The 16,934-nt window shown below is 38.5% G+C and overlaps 1 protein-coding gene across 4 annotated transcripts in view; it reads right to left on the reverse strand.

Annotated features, from left to right (window-relative positions):
- Positions 1-1,327: 1,327 nt before the first annotated feature.
- Cltc (clathrin heavy chain) overlaps positions 1,328-16,934 on the reverse strand; it is a 62,689-nt gene continuing 47,082 nt past the window's right edge. Inside the window, exons 18-33 of one of the 4 annotated variants that reach the window (XM_029484013.1) lie at positions 15,790-15,912; positions 14,333-14,478; positions 13,919-14,102; positions 13,534-13,726; positions 12,838-12,995; positions 12,019-12,183; positions 11,761-11,868; positions 11,513-11,680; positions 11,063-11,212; positions 10,842-10,973; positions 10,635-10,745; positions 9,567-9,737; positions 9,175-9,396; positions 8,018-8,038; positions 4,205-4,280; positions 1,329-2,642 (exon numbers count right to left, since the gene is read on the reverse strand). In XM_029484013.1, coding sequence (XP_029339873.1) covers positions 2,518-2,642; positions 4,205-4,280; positions 8,018-8,038; positions 9,175-9,396; positions 9,567-9,737; positions 10,635-10,745; positions 10,842-10,973; positions 11,063-11,212; positions 11,513-11,680; positions 11,761-11,868; positions 12,019-12,183; positions 12,838-12,995; positions 13,534-13,726; positions 13,919-14,102; positions 14,333-14,478; positions 15,790-15,912 — 2,253 coding nt within the window. In that variant the 3' untranslated portion in view covers positions 1,329-2,517. Of the gene's footprint in view, positions 2,643-4,204; positions 4,281-8,017; positions 8,039-9,174; positions 9,397-9,566; positions 9,738-10,634; positions 10,746-10,841; positions 10,974-11,062; positions 11,213-11,512; positions 11,681-11,760; positions 11,869-12,018; positions 12,184-12,837; positions 12,996-13,533; positions 13,727-13,918; positions 14,103-14,332; positions 14,479-15,789; positions 15,913-16,934 lie in introns of all 4 variants that reach the window. The other 3 variants (XM_029484012.1, XM_029484015.1, XM_029484014.1) reach the window with 3 other exon arrangements.

Raw genomic sequence — 16,934 nt, forward strand, 5'->3', positions numbered from 1 at the left:
TCAATATACAAAGCTTCTCTTGTTTTTTCTACTGTCACTGACAGAAATGACCAACTAAATCTCTTTAGTAGTTTGGCAATTGAGGCTGAGTGAGATTATGGCTGCACTAGAGAAAGACCAGGAAGTGGTACTTGCTGCACTAATATGGCCATGATGAAATAAATAGTTGTTAACCACAGATTTGTTCATGTAGTGGCCATTTTTATGTATCATATAGCTTGTCACATGAATTTCCCATTTATCTCCCTCCCCCATTTCCCTGTTGAACAAGCAACATTTATATTTAGTACATTTGTTTTCAGTTTCCTAGTCCAGAACCTACCCCAGTGATAACTCACTTAGCATTCACTTTGGTGGATTATGGTACCTTGGCTAGGCATTTTGTGATTTAAAGATAACCTGACAGGTGGTGCATACTTTTAATTTCATCATGCAGGAGGCTGAGGAGAAAAAGGATCTCAAGTTCAAAGGCCAGCCTGGACTATACAGACACTCTGAATCGAAATACCAACAGACTGGAGAGAATGGAGCAACGGTCTACTAGATTCTCAGGCACAAATATGATATGCAGACACACGAAGGCAAAACACCCATATACATGAAATGATAATCTGCCTAGTAATTCTGAAAATTACTTGGTATACAGAGAATAAAAAAATCAGTAGCCTGCTGACTTGTCCAATATGGATGGTTTAAGTGGAAACCTAGCATCACACAATACATGATGAATTTTTGTTGGGAAAAATCTTCAAGGAAACAATAGAGTAAGGCCAGAAAAACAGCTCAGTTCTCCAGAGAACTGACTGTTCTTCCAGAGGACCAGGTTCAATTCCTAGGCCCCACAGGGTAACTTAACTCCCACCCCAGAGGATCTGAGCCCCTCATCTGAATTCTGAGGGCATTGTACGCACATATGCACAGGCAAAACACCCGTACTCATAAAACATGAAATTTCAAGTTGTTTCTATTAAGGGAAAAGAGCATCATTCACAAGTACAGGAAAAGTCAAGAATGAACTGACTGATATATGTCTTGATTCCTTATGGTAGTAGGTAGAGTTCTGGGAACACAGTGCAGCTCTGGCCTGAGAGCCCACGTTTTCACTATGACGAACGAAAAGTGACTTTAACAGTAATACTAATTTGCTAAGGGTGTGTATGTGAAGCCGATGTTAATTAGCCTGAGAGTTGTAGAGCAATAGAAGCTACTAGGCAGTATGCTCTGTAACTATAGAGAATTAAGTTGTTAACGAAGTAAATTCAATATTCTCAGCCATGGCAAAAATTTAAATTATGGAGCCCTTTACGTTGAAAAGAAATACCATGATATTTTAAAAAATATACCTTTATTTCAAGTCAGTGTAACACTCATACTTTTCTTAGTTACGTGAAATGCATAAAGCCCTGGAGTGCTACTTGGTTAGAATGCTGGAAACGTGAGAAGGAGTCCACTATTCACTAACTGCTGTATAATCTTTCATAACTACAGGAATGTAAATGACATAATCTATGTCTTTTTCATAATTTCCCTCTATGGCTCCCGGTAATGCTCCAGCAGTATCTAGTATGAAACTATGAAAACCACGATTCTGGTTTGAGATGTATTTAATTAAAACTGCAATTCTACATGTTATTTCCACAGTCCAGTAATTTATTTTAAATTGGAGTAATTTCAAATTCCACAAACAAAACTGAAGAACAGCAATATCTTGTTTGAATTCTCTCTTCTGTACACTCAGTGATCTAAAACACCACAATATCCAACATACACAAACCTCAGGGAAGGGAGGGTTAGTAAATACACACGCGTGGAATCATGGTGCTTCTTGTTCCTGAATGGAATGGTCCCACAGAAAAAGCACAGGATACAGCACAACATGAGGGCACCTGTTACACATGAAGTGAGCAACACACACTAGCATTTTCTATATGCATAATGGGGAAACCTGCATAGGTGGAAAGGGCCTTTTATACTCATTAAGTTGTCTGTGTGCATTTTTCAAATAGTTTGGAGAGCGCTGTGATCCAATGTAGGCTATGCTGATTAGTGTTGTCTTTGTCGGCACTCACAGTCTTGCACGGTCACATGCCAGTATTTTCACCTTAGCTTTTCTTTGAATAAAGGAGATTTAAATGCATTTAGACAATACAGTGAAAGCTGTTTACATACACTAAATTTAAGAGATTCAACATTAGAGTTTCTTTGTTTCTTTAAACACTACAGAGTGCAAATCAGGTTCTTCACAATAGATTGAATAGTAAGCAGTTCTTCAAAGAATGAGGGGGAGAAAAAAGCCCACATGAATACTATTCCCCTTTGAAAAGAAGGTCTAATGATGCGGAATGTGAAAATAAAGTTTTAACATAGGCGACCCAAGTCTATAGTTAGAACAAAAAAGTAGTCCTTCATGAAGTAAAGGTTACAAGAACACGTTGCCTGTTTCCCCGTTTATAAACTGAGAAGTGGGTAGACGATGCTTCAGTATGAAAATAGGAGACTACAGGATCAGCTTCCATCTCACATGCTGTACCCAAAGCCAGGCTGTGGCTGCCCATATGGTGGTGCAGTATAACCATAACCAAAAGGTGCCTGGGGAGGGACTGCCACACTGGGTCCTGCTGTTAGCATCAGCTGGGGCTGACCTAAGATGACAAAGAGGAGGAGAATCTGTTAGCACCAGGCTCAGCACTATCTCTTACCCACTCAAGCAGCACACTCACAATTCACTGAGTAAGTTGTGTGTGGGCACTTTTGACTGTCCCAATTTGGAATACAGTCTCACCCTGAGAAGGTTCCTGCCTTAAAAAAGCCAACGGAGCAGGGCTGAGGGCCACACCATCCTATATTTAAAGCAGTAACACATGCACATTTGACATTACCAGGCCATACATCTGCCAACAAGCCTATCACATAATACACATTACATTTAGTGACCAAAATTTTAGCACAGGAAAACTTTACAAGTTGTTAAAGTTAAATATCTGATTCTAAACATCTGAATGGCAATGAAACCTTATACAGTTCCAGCAAAGAATCCAGCGCTAATTTAGAGAGCAGTAGAAAAACCACATTCAAATATGCACTAGATAGGCAATGCATTAGGTATGAAAAACACGAGAACATATATACCTTCTATCAAATACTTGCTGACGAAGCTGAAATAGTTGCTGACCACATAAAGAAAACATGACATGTAAAGAACTTTTAGAGAGAGAAACACAATGCCTCCCTAGTCCTGCATCTCATTTCTTCTCCTGCTAGAATGGAAGCTACTGCACTCCCAATACAACAGGTTCCCTGTGCCCCCTTGTAGTACCAAAATTTTATTTAGTAAGCAGGTATTGAAACTGGTTTATCAAAGAATCACTTCTGAACTATTGAAAATTCTAACTCTATTTCAACTCCCTATTTAAAACTCCATGAAAGTCTAGCAGTTCATGGATACCTGGTGAAAAACCACAGCTATCTTTTTTTCCCTATTTCAATTAATGTCAAATCTCATGTAATTTAGGTCTACCTAGTCCTTCATCAAAACTACCCTGTCCCATAGATTCCCCCAAACAGTTTATCTGCAATAATAATAATATTAAAGACGCACACACTGTCATTTTCCTTAGTTGCCTGAGACAAAATGGTCCTAATTCTATACTTCCTTCCAAAGAAAATCTGATTATAAAACTTTCAATCATACTTCTGAAACCCAACATTCACCAAGTGTGAGCTGCAAAGGGAAAGTAAGCCACACGGGCTAGTATAAGAAGTCAAACTGCGTTAAATAACTATTTTAGGGTTTGGATGCTCTCTGGAAAGTTCTCAAATAGAAACTTAACCCCCATTCTCTGTCCTAGTTAACATTTACAGTTAGGATTCATTCTTTACCCAAAGCGCACTGAAGACAAGCTTCTTATACTGGTTCTTCCAAAACCGAACTTTTTCTTAGTGACTTAGGAACAAACAGATCAGTCATCAATCAGGCAACAAGAAAGCCTAGGCATCTTTAATGACTATTTTTGAGAGATTCTATGCATGGAAGATTATCACAGTGGATACCATAAAAAATGAGTTTTAAATGGTCCTCAGGAGAAAATGTGAATAGCTGAGAGAACTATTCCTTAACTTGACAAATGTTGTGTCCCTTTCCAAGCTTGCTACATTTAAGAAGGGTCTAATGGAGCCCTCTGAACTTAAAAAAGAGACAGATTACCATAAACAATGGGCTGTGTCTCTGTGGCTTGTTCTTCTTCTTTTCTCAGCGACTCCGAAGCATCTAATTTATCCACCTAGAGAAAAACAAGTCATGTTAGAACCTCAAAAGCATCACAAACTTAGGTGTATGGCAGAGAGTGGAAAAGCCTTAGTATGTTAAATTCTGTCAAAATAAAACAGACTGGCAAGAACATTCTCAGGCCCCTCAAATTCAATGGCAGTATTCATACTTCAGTCAAGGTGTTTTTCAGCACTGTCATTATAAACCCTCAGGAAGGAGGGATTTATAAATGCCATAACAGCTCACGCCAGGCTAAGACTGGACATGCTAGGATGCAGCCTGAGCAAGGGAGAAAGTGAAAAGAAACTCTTTTCAAATGAAGTATACATACACTATCAGAGGTAATAAGGAATTCATGAACCATCAAAACTTCCTTCCCCAGAATAGGCTTACAAAAACGTGAAATGAGTCTAATGGCTAGATAAGTATTTGAGCAGAATAAGCTGTTTTGCCAACTGTGCCTAGCTCCTGCTGAGGCTCACATTTTACAGACTTGAGACCTAACTCTCAAGTAGCTCCATATGCAATCTTACTGTATAATGTAATTTTCCTTAGTTGCCTGAGACAAAATGCAAATACTAATGGTATATGATTCTAAGAAGTAACTGGGATTGCTTGAGTTGGTCCCAACTTTGAGAAAAAAGCGTTTATTTTTAATGAAGCCAAAGAAATAAGTGGCTATTATATCCTAGCTAATCAAAGTGGGCAACATCAGCTAATATCAGCCCAAGTGTATGAGTGAAAGCAGGAGTGGCGTTGCCCAGACCCTGGTAAGAGTCAAGGAGGAGAGGAAGCAGACCACTTCAGCAGTCCTTGACTTTCCTTCTAGAGAATGAGGCTGAAAAGAAGCTGGAAGTTCCCGGTGGGCTATTATGGGCTAACACAATTTCATCCCTGGCACACCAGAGAAAAATAATAGGACCTGGTGTTACGGACTCTTCTGTATCAGACACTTTCACTGACTTTATACTTTATTTGTATTTCAAACTATATTTAAAAGTTGGCATCTGAGCCAGGTTTTCTCTACAACTAATTCTCAAATCTGAGTGTTCTATGTGCTGTTTTGAAGGCCAAGTATGCTAAGAATCTGAGTGTAGAAGGGAGCATGAAAAACAGTTTAAAAACTAGATCTTTTTAAAATGCTAAAGCAGTACCTGGGTTCTACTGGAAAATTAAAATAGTGCCTTTGTGTGTACACACAGGCAGGGGATTAGGACAGTATTCAAAAATTACATGTATGTTTTGGGGGGCGATGTACATATGAAAGTCAGGGGACAATTTACAGACGTCAGTTTTCCCATGCTGCTGTGTGGATCCCGGGAGAGAATCAAGTGAAGCTTAGTGGTGAGCACCCGACCCAGCTGAGCCGCTCCAGACAACGTTTTATACTTAGTTCTAACTACTCCATGGTAAAGGCGATCCAGGTCTAATCCAGTCAAAGAGCTTTAGAGAGGCTTCAGTAGGCTGCCTACCCTAAGGAAGATGGGTTTGCTTTGTTTGGTTTTGGGGTTTGTGGGGTTTTGGGGTGGGGTGGGGGTGGGAGACGTAGTCTCATTGTGTATCCCTGAGTATTGGTTTCATTTTACATACTATTTTCTTATTTCATAGCCTCTATAGTATCTTACAAATTATCCTAATATCAAATTAAAGACTACCATGGAATGTAAGGGTCATGTGAAATACCCACTATTTGGCATCCAACTTTACAACAAAAGTTATCCATCTGTGGAATTTAAAGCACAGCTCTGCCGTCAAGGTCACATGGGCTGCTGACCTAGCTAGTGTGTGAGAATGATGTACAGAGGGGTTATACAGGGAACACGTGGATGTCTATGTCTAAGTAACTCCTAAGAGATAGAAAAAAATGAAACAAACAAACAAACAAAGACCCCCAAAAAACAAAAAACCCAGCACTATATAATACAACCCCAGACTTTGAAGGAAAAAAAATCTTAAGTATACAGACACATACAAAAGTTAATGTCTGATTAAATGCTGAACACAGGTCTGAAACGGAAACACATGGGAGACTAGAAGAGCCAGCATTACCTAACTGCCCGGTCACTGACATAGGCAGGGAGGAAGAAAAGCACAAATTCCAGAGGAGAAACACCAACATAAGCAAAAATGTTGATGTTTTTATAGAATGGGATAGCCTCTGGCACAGGAACATCCAACTTTTGTTTAAGCCCAATTTAGATTGCACAAAGAAGAAAAATGGGAGGAGATTTTATGAACACAAGCTTTTGTTAAGAGCTGTAACAAAAGTTTCTGATCCCTGGGTTTAAAAAGAAAAATTTAACATAAGCATGTCTCTGAAATCAGTTCCATTTGTAATATTGAAAATCCACTAAAATGCAAAAGGCTTTTCCACAAAGACTGCAATATGCTGCAGAGTAAAAGTTAACATGCAGTCAGTTATTCTGGTGTATGTGTGCATGAAAAAAAGGCAAAAGTACTGAAGCAAGAAGTGAGATCTGAGGATGACTGGTGCCATACAGGCTCTCAAGGAACACACACAGCCCACAGCAATGCTCTATGTTTCGGAGTAGTATGATGTAATTGCAATGACTTGTACATGCTTGATTTAAAACAACGCATAACACTGCAGTTCAATTCCCCATTTTTCACACACACGCTTTCTAGCTGCCTTGCTTACTAGCTGCTGAAGGGTCTCACACACAATGCATTTACTCAGGTTTGCCCTAAGTTCCAGTGGTGACTCCAGTCTGAACAACATAATCCCAAGGCATTGGCCCCACCCAAATCATTAAAAATTTAACACTCCTTTACTTCCCCTCCGCTTTCTAGCCATAATTTTATACCAGGAGTAAGTTTTAAAGTTCATTTTGTTTATACTGGGAAAGAGATAAGCCAATGAAGAAAGCAGCAACCAAATGATGCCTAAATTTGGCATTCTTGGATGATGAGCCAACGAATCAACTTGACAGCAAATTTCGGTAGTTTTGAAGGCGTGCTAATTACAGATAGGTGTTAATATATTGCCTTGTTATACACAGAGATAATCCATGTTGCTTAATAACAGTTGCAGCAAACTTGGCTCTGTCATGATTGAAAAGATTCTGGCTCTTCTTAAAAAATGGACTAGCACCATGAGAACTGGACACCTGGAGAAACATGAGGAAAGTCTCTTCGGAAGCAGCTAGTATCTCTTGTATCTACTTTCAGCAAAAAAAATTAGTAAGAATCAAGAGATCAGAAACTGGATCACAGTCCTTCAATACCACAAAAAAAACCCAGAAAACAAACAAACAAAAAACAGCCCCACAGAACTCCAAAGGCCTCTTAGGGCATGTACATACAGATATAAATTCAACAACTGTCAGGCAAGCTCACAAAATAAAAAAAGAAGATGTTTTAATTTATTTCAAATATTAAGAAAGTCCTAGTACGTTCCAGATACCCTGACAGGGAAAAGAAATTTCCTGATAGTTTGGAATTAATATTGAAACTCACCATGCTCAGTTTTAATAATATATGAAGAGAGACTGTGAACCAACTACTGATTAGCCTCCTGCCCTTCCTAAAGCCTATTAGCCGATTAGTAGCAAACATCTACTAATGTCCTACAGCTCTATTATAGTTATGTTTCAAGGGACTTGCAGAGGCTTAGTGAAAATTTATTGGGGGGAAAAGCAGCAGCAGCAGTGTAGAAAAGGAAGGGAAAAAATCATGCAAATCCTTAGACTTAGTCTCCAGACTTAAAGATGCAAAAGAATCAACTTTCACCTTTTCCTTTATTGCATCAACCTGCAAAGGAATTCAGAAGGTGCAGCTTAGAAAAAAAAATCAAATTCCATATTGAGCATAAAAAGGTAGAATCAGCAACAAAGGTTCAGGGGAGAAACATGTAACCACTAAAAAAGGGAGGAGCGAGTGGAAGTCAAGGGCGTACGGAAGCAAAACTTAGAATCCTGTGTAACTTCAAAGCTCACTGCACAAGAATTTATGCTAAGTCAGTGTGAAAGGAAGCAGCTTAATGGCTAGGAAAATGGACAGCATTTAGGTTAACAGCAGCCAGGTCTCAAAAGGTGGCATTCATTATGCATAAGAAAGAAGCTCCCCTCACCTGTGGCTAAGCTGTGGCAACTGTTCTAATCACACTGAACTTACATATAAAGTACTACTCCTATAAAAAACGGTAAGAGCAACACAAGGTATCTAGTTATGTGGCCTTCCGGGGAAACATCTCTACAGGGGCGGGGTGTTAGTAGTGTTCCCCCCCTGTACTCAGGCATGCTGAAGAGATCAAAACAGAGACTTCACTTCAAGTTTTATTTATTCTGACAAAACTAATCTTTTAAAAATCATTTAAATTTTCTATGCATAAAGCTAGTTAACTCTGGGCAAGCAGGAACTATTCTCACATCAAAAAGAGGTTGCAAGGATGAACAGCAAATTTTGTAAGGTGGCTGAATCCTTAGTTATTTAATGTGCATTTAGGAAACATGGTTAATTGCAAACTTCCTATAGTATTTTTTAAATTATATACTTGATTATCAAAAATCTGTGGTGACTAGGGAACTAATAATACAATGCATGAGAAACAGGAAAGACATGAAGTCTGGAACCAAACAAATCGGGAGTACATGGAGATCTAAGTTGTAGCAATTAATTTTAAAATGCTATATTAAAATATTTCAAATATTAAAAGAGAGTACTATTTACTGTAAGAATACAGAGAGTAAACACTGACAAAGCTTGAGATCCATTCCTAATCATATCACCTGTCAGCTATTAAGAAAAAAAAAATCCATATAATAGGAACATTTTATGGTCAACTAAATAATTTATACTAGAGAAAAAAACTTGAAAAATAACATGCATGTAGAATGTTATATATCCTCAGGATTATTAGTTCTGAGTACACTTCTGAGCATCTTTACCTTGGTCAAATATTCCTTCATGACCTGGATGAAATAGGGCATGGCGAAATCCATGATATTATGTCTCCATGCGGTTTCCAGGACGACATCTGGCCTTAAGAGATCATAACAAGTAAAGAGACAAGCTCCAAAGCATTCTCTTTTTTCTTCCTGCAAAAACCACTGTAGGAGCTCTTCAGCCAATTCTGTGTCTTTAGATTCAGAGGCATACTGCATTGCATCCTATTCAGAAGAAACAGTGAAGGACAGAGTTTAACCCACACATGCTGACTTAAACCACCACTGAAAGTTAAACAACAACAACAATAAATGCACTGACTTAAAATCCACCTTCACAAAAGGGAGTCGCACTGCCAATTCCCATTGCTTGAACAGCCCACCCGCTTACCAACCTTGTAAAGGCTGTCTTTCTTGCACAGCTCTACACTCTGTTTCCAGCGATTGTTGCCTTTGAAGAGATAAGCAGCAATTCTTCTGAATTCAATAAGTTCGTGCTTTTCCAAACGCTGAGCAAGTGAGATGTTGTCAAAGTTGTCATAAGCATCTATTGATGTTCGCAGAGCCTTAAGAGACAAAGCCATTCAGAAGTCAACTAGCAGCTTTCGGTTTGACATTTATGTTCCACAGTTCATTCTGATGGAGGCAGTTAGATGGCAGCATGAAATATAACAATGTAGAGGATGCAAATACCACACTATGAAAGTTGTAACCTGTATTCAGGTCATACTCATCGTCTTTGATCTACTTCTAAAACAATAAATAAAATGCTTAAATGGACTGTACAACTTTCTGAAGGTGCAATTTTCTTTGAGATATCCAGTACTGATACTAACTAACTTAAATGACTATGAAATTGGGAGAAAATGTAATGTAGACAAGCACGTAAGCTGTTAGGAAACTATTCTTACAGACTAGACTTTGAGCCAGGTGTGCTGACACAGAGCTCTAACTAAGCACTCAAGTATGATGTCTGTGAGGGAAGCCTGTGCTACTAGGCAAGTCCCAGCCAGGCCAAGTGAAGGAAAAAACGCAATTAGATTAACCTAGACAGTTTCTATTTATGTGTTATCTTTCATAAGAGCAAATTTAAATGACAAATACTAAGACATTAGGCGAGGAAATTAATAAACAGTTAAGTCCACTTAACAGCAGTCAAGTTTATGGACTAATTAAAAAATCAGTGCCTCTTGGATGTGCAATCAGGATGTAAGAGGGAGAGGAACCACATATTCCATATAAAATATATCTAACTCAAAGAGTGGAAATTGTCATAAACCTGAACACTTACCCATCCCGAAAACCTTGCTGAATTTAAGGACTAAGCATCCACATGCCTGCTACTTAAAAATGAAGGCTAACAGGGTTTTGTTTGTTTGTTTGTTTTTTTACCACAGAACATGTCAGTGTTAAAGCTAATCAGAGTCTAATGTTAAGTATTTACAAGAATCCAAAGGTTTTACCTGGTAATCTTCTTCAGTAATAAAGAGGTTGTTCAGTGACTCATTCACAGATTTGTTGTTGTGGTTCTGAACTGAGCGTAAATATGGTTTCACCAGTGGTAGCTGTTTTACCTTTAAAATAAAGTTTGTTAGAAAGATATCCATGGTTGAGAACTGTATCCAAGTACATCGAAATCCTCACTGTAAAGTTCAGTTTAAAACAGTTACCTTGCTGAAATAATTGACTGCACGAGTGTGATCCAACCGTGGAGACAGCACCATGAGCAAGTCATTTAACAGCAAAGGCTTGAATTCTAAGTAGAACTGGATTGCTTTGTAGTACAGTTCCACATTAGCCACCTAAAAATAGAAATGCATGCATTACACATCAGTTTCTATCCAAGGAGCCTTCTCCTTCCACAGTGCACACTTCTGAGTGTATATCATACCTTGGTGATGATGTCTTTGAACTGCCCTTCCTTCCATGCATCGGTGGGGTGATTCATCATGGTAATGATGGCATTATCATACTCTTCGTATTTGTCATACAGAAACACCAGCTCGGCCCAGAGATGAGCTTGTTCTGCAGCTCTCAGCACCTGCACCATAAAGTTGCTTTAGATGTAAAATCTGACTCCTGCAATCAGCCTAACAGGGAAAATGGTATTTTTTAAAATTTATTATTATTATTATTATTATTGTTTTGGATTTTTCGAGACAGGGTTTCTCTGTGTAGCCCTGGCTGTCCTGGAACTCACTTTGTAGACCAGGCTGGCCTCGAACTCAGAAATCCGACTGCCTCTGCCTCCCGAGTGCTGGGATTAAAGGCGTGCGCACATCCGGCGAAAATGGTATTTTAAATTATTAGAGCTACGCAGTGGTGAAGACTGGTTGGTTACCTTAGGAATATTCACTCTCGACCAGAACAACTCCAGGTGTTCTCTCATTTTCTGTGGCTTGAATTTAGAATACAAAATAGCTAGCTCTGTGAACATTCCCATGTGAGCTCGCTCCAGTCCCAAGGCTGCCTCCAACATGGTGATGAGTTCTTCAAAATATCCACGATCCTACATAAAGAAAAAATGCAATTAGAGGAGAGAATATGTGTACGAAGGTTTCAATTCACATAAAGACCTGGTGTCGTTACCTGATAGTAGTTGATAAGCTCCTCTAATTCATCTGCATGCACCACAATATGGAGTCCACACATCTGAGCAAGGCGGAACTCTTTCCCATCTACACAGGCAAAGCAGACCTAGAATAAACATTTTCCACTATGAGAACCCAAATGTAAAACTGTGCAATTATTTCAAATCAACAGAAAAGAAAAAACAGTACAACAGTACAAGAGAAAAAAAATTCAAACAAACTGTTAATTCATCATTCAAACTTGGGTTTAGATTACCTCTTTCCATGTTCGAGTACTATTAGCTTTTCTGGCACCATCAACTGCTGCCTGATACTCGCCAAGGTGAACAAGGGTAGATGCCAAGCGTCCAAAGTTAGAAACATTATTGTACAACAACTTAGCAGCATCATACATTTTTTCATCATAACAACGGTCACCAACCTAAGGAGGAAAAGCAATCCATGATCAGTACAACACAGGTTTCAGCCTAATCCCTTTTCCAAATTCTTATCTTACTACAAAGGAACAGATAGGTTTAGTTGAAAATGCTGTAAAATTCAGCACCCAGAAGTTGAGGCAGGAGTAACAAATACCCATTCTTCACGCCACTGAGGAATTCTATCTCAAAAATTACAAATAAAATGAACATACACACACTCTATATCCTAAGAACAGTTGAATTTCATAGCCCTAAAATGTTGATTCACCCAGAATGATAAAATTACTCAATCATTGAACTCAATCATGTGTTAAAATGAGAAACTTGCCTTGCAAACACTAGAATGTGAGTTAATTAATACCCATGACCCACAGATTCAGGTGTTGTATATGCTTGGAATCCCAGCACCAAGCTAGTGGTAGATCAGTCCTTTGTGCTCGCTGGCCAGCTAGCTTAAACTACTTAGTGAGACTTATGCCAACAAGAGACCCTGTCTTTTCTCCTAAGTAGATAATTCCTGAGGAATAAAAATAAGAGCCTGTCCTCTGGCCTTCACATGCACTTTGATGTAAGCATCCCATTGAAAACAGACAGACAGACAGACGGACAGACACACATGCACAGGGACTGGGGGGCAAATTAAATAGGAAACCCACTTGCTGAATATGAGCGTTATTTGGTCCATTGATGAACTCTTCTAGTTCTGCAAGGCGGTTTGTTTTAGCCAGTGCAAATATCAATTCTGTCTCCACATAGGACTCTCTAGCCTTCTTGCGTGCCATCTGCAAATACTTCACCAATTCTTCCCAGTTTCCTAGATAAAGAGAAGAATAAGTCCGTAAACTAGCACCCTTGTTTTGTATTTCCAAGCAAGTATGTCAGATGTGCTATTAGTCCCCCCTGACAATTTTTTTTGAGTGTCAGGCTATCTAAATAGCCTAGGCAGTCCCAGAGTTTAAGGCATCCTACCTCACTGGCAGGTGTACATCACCACACCAGCTTAACTCCTTTTTCAAAGAGACATCACTTAGAATGGCAAATATAAAGTGGATATACTTAAGAGTATAAAAATACATATCTATATTATTATTGCCCCGAAACTGCTTGATACTTCTGCCCACTTTAAAGTTATATTCCAAAGCTCTATCCAGGATTTTATCAGACCTCAAAACAAAATGAACTTTCTCCAGGGACTTTCTAAATTCAGTCAGTCTAGATCAAGATGCTGGAGTAAAAGTTTTCACAAGTAACCAGGGAGTGTCTGACCTCTATACAATTAAAACTCAAACACCTTAATGCTTGGCTTAGTAATTTTTTAAGAGGTCTCAGGACATAAAGACAAGAAGTCTTACCGCTGGCATTGGCAGCCTGGACAACTTCCATGTAAGATGAAGGATCATCTGCTTTGATGTAAGAATCAATGGCTTCCTTCACCATTCCTTTCTGCAACTGAGCTTTTGCAAGTTGACTCCAAACAGCAGGCTCATTGCAGCGTTCAGCAAACTCATATGCACGATCCAGGTTTCCAATATGTTCAATCAACACCTGGGCAATATTTTTGAATTGGTGTTACAGTAAAATGGATCTCACCCAACATAGTTATATTTAAATGGATAGCATTTTATGATTACTCTACTGTGATAGCAATCTGTGCATACTCTCACAAGACAATGCATTCTTTGCATCAAGAGAAGACATTATCGTCAATATCTCAATTCATGTAATTTCAAGATTTACCTGCACTGCTGAAGTATTGACATCAAACTTCCGGAAAATAGCAAATGCCTCTTCAAACAGCTCATTGCTGATGGCAATGTTGGCAATATCTGGAGCATCATAATTATCCAGGCGGTTAATATACTCCATAACACGTGTTCGGTCAGCCTTAATTGCAGTGAGGATGAGGAGGTTTTGCAGATTCCTTAAGAAACCAAGACATTGAACCACAATGTTTAAAAAGTCATCAATGGAGGAAACACCACTGTGACACTAGAGGGTTATTTGTCTCAAGGGTCAGGGTGAGAAGAGAGGGTATTAGGAGAACAATCCAGAAAACTGTCAGTTCTCTTTGTTTTCTCTTCCTTCCCCAAACCAACAGGCCACAAAGTGAGGCCGAGGAAGCCAATGCAACCCTCTGGCAGCATAGCATACCTGTGCTCACTGAATACAGAGTTATCCAGAACAATTTTCTCCAGCAGTTCAATGAGCTCATTAGGAAGATCTGCTGTCATAAAAGCCTTCACAGTTACTGACACTTCTTCTGGGTCCTGAGTTTCAGACAAGGCTGTCTGTACAACCTACAAAGGATATACATGGAATAGTTTAAAAAAAAAACAAAACAAGGTATTTTTAAAAAGACATTGCCTGGTAAGAACAAGTTAGTTAGCTTTTCATTGGAAAACCTCAAATAGAAGGAAAAGGACCCTTCTACTCAAAGATCTTTTACACAAATATGCATGAACACGTTTATAATTATGATGCTACCATTAGTGATTACGCAATTCTCACTTCCCTGTTAAGACACTATCCATAATAACGTATCACTGTTTCTTTATGGATTCTTATTTTCAAATCCCTAGGCACAGATGAGAAATTGAACAGCTCTTGTTCTGCTACTTTCATGTGCTCAGATGCCATGTGATTGCAGGAAGCTTTGTTATCTACTTGGGAATGTGCCTTGGAACCACTTTATAGAGAGTGAGCTAGTAATCTATTCTTCAAAATGCTGTGTCTTTTTGTTTATCAGAAGAATTTAAGAATCATTTTAACAACAAGCAACAATTAGCACTTTAAATTCAAGATTTCAATTTCATATAGGTATAAAAATCTTAACTTCAGTGCTGTGTTAACTGATTTGGGTATGGAGTGTGCTATTCCTGTGTTTGTGTGCATGAATGTACAGGTGCATGTATCCAAAGGTGATACAGTGTCCTGCCCAGTCACGTGTTACTTTACTTCTGAGACAAGTCTCTCCCTGAAGCTGGAGCTCATCCATCTGGTTGGACTAGCTGACAACATGCCCGAGAGATCTTCTTGTCTCTGTCTACCCAGCACTACAGTTACATACAGGGGTTTTTATGTGATGCTAGGGACCAGAACTTAACAATCTCCATGATGCTTACTTGGACTTTTAGAAAAGAATTTGAGATAGAATCTTGCTACAGTCATAGGACAAGGTGAACTCAAACTCATGTTCTTCCTCTCTCAAACTCCTAAGTACTAGGGACTTCAGGCATAAGCTGTCATACCCCAAAATTACTTGGATTTTTTTGTTTTTGAATTATCAATCCTCACTGGGTGCTGATGTACCTTTGTAAATGTCTTGATTTTGGTCCTGTGTCAGCTAACTACTTTTAGTCAATCCTAATTTATTCCCTTTCTTTAGTGGTGATGAACTTAAGATAATTTTATGTTTTTAGACTTCACTTTCCTTATAATATTTTACACATATACACGATTTTACATTTATATAGTATAATTTTAATGTTTTTTTTTTCACTTTTTCTGCCTTCTGTTATAGTTAAATATGACCCATTTAAATATATTTGGATATATGATAGGAAAGTATTCCAAGTAAAAATGATTGGAAACATTTTTGTGATTCTTACCTGGTCAATTAATGGTCTTCTGTATGGATTGCTTTCCAGTAGCACACTACCCCACAATTCTGGATCCTTTCGACGGACTAAGTAGCGAGAAAGACTTTTGAAGAGGGAATTCTCATTGCAAACCTAATTAAAATAGCAAAGGTTAATTTCAGTGCAAATAGTAAAAACTACAGATGAGTCTGAAAGTTATTTGTAATCATATCAACTCTTTTTTTTTTAAAAATCTATTATTTCTATATAGAATCTTGGGAATATCACAGACAAATATTTTAACTGAAACTAAAGGATGGGGGAAAAATTTAAGTGCTTTTAAAAAGACCCCCACTACTGCATATTTATTTTTCTTGAGATGGTGGTCTCACGTTTCTGAGCTCCAAAGTCCTATACCTACCTGCCTTTACTTCTCACATGCTAGAACTACAGACACACACTAGCATATTTAGCTTATTTTTGATGTTAAAGCATTAGTTTTATATTAACCTGAAATTATAGCTTTGTATTACACTCCAATACAGATCTAGTTGCCTTCAAAACTTTCTTCCAGTGTTTTATTAGCTACTGCACACTTACTTCTCCATATACCTGCATGTAAATATGCATCATCTTTGAAAGTACATAAATACATACATACATACATACATACATACATACATACATAAGTTTCTAAGGTCTGACCACTGAACAATTCTAGAAGGAACCTTCAAGATAGAACTTGGTTACTAGTGGCATCTTTCATTAAAAAGGTTGGGGGATGCCTGAAGAATAAGAGCAACTCTAAGCTGGGAAAGTTGCACAATGAGCCTTGAAGTGCCTCAAAACAATCAGGCAACAATTTGCATGCCAACAGAAATTACAGTAATGGATTGTAATTCAAAGAGTACAACAGGAATCTATGAATTCAAGAATACTGACCAATAAATATGACAGAATTTATTTTCAGCACTGGGATTTGTAAGCGGGACCTCACTCATGGCGGCCCAGTCTTCTACCCTTGAGCTCTAACCCATAACTGATAAAAGGAGAAAGGGCTGAAGTAGTCATCAGCCCAGTAAGAATGTCTTATGTTACAAAGGCTAAGGAGAGACAAGGAGGAAGGACATGTGCATCATCTGTTTATGAGGACTCCTGAATGGAAAGTGGACAAT

Source organism: Mus caroli, chromosome 11 (genome assembly GCF_900094665.2).
Source record: "Mus caroli chromosome 11, CAROLI_EIJ_v1.1, whole genome shotgun sequence".
In the NCBI taxonomy this organism is placed as follows: domain Eukaryota; kingdom Metazoa; phylum Chordata; class Mammalia; order Rodentia; family Muridae; genus Mus; species Mus caroli.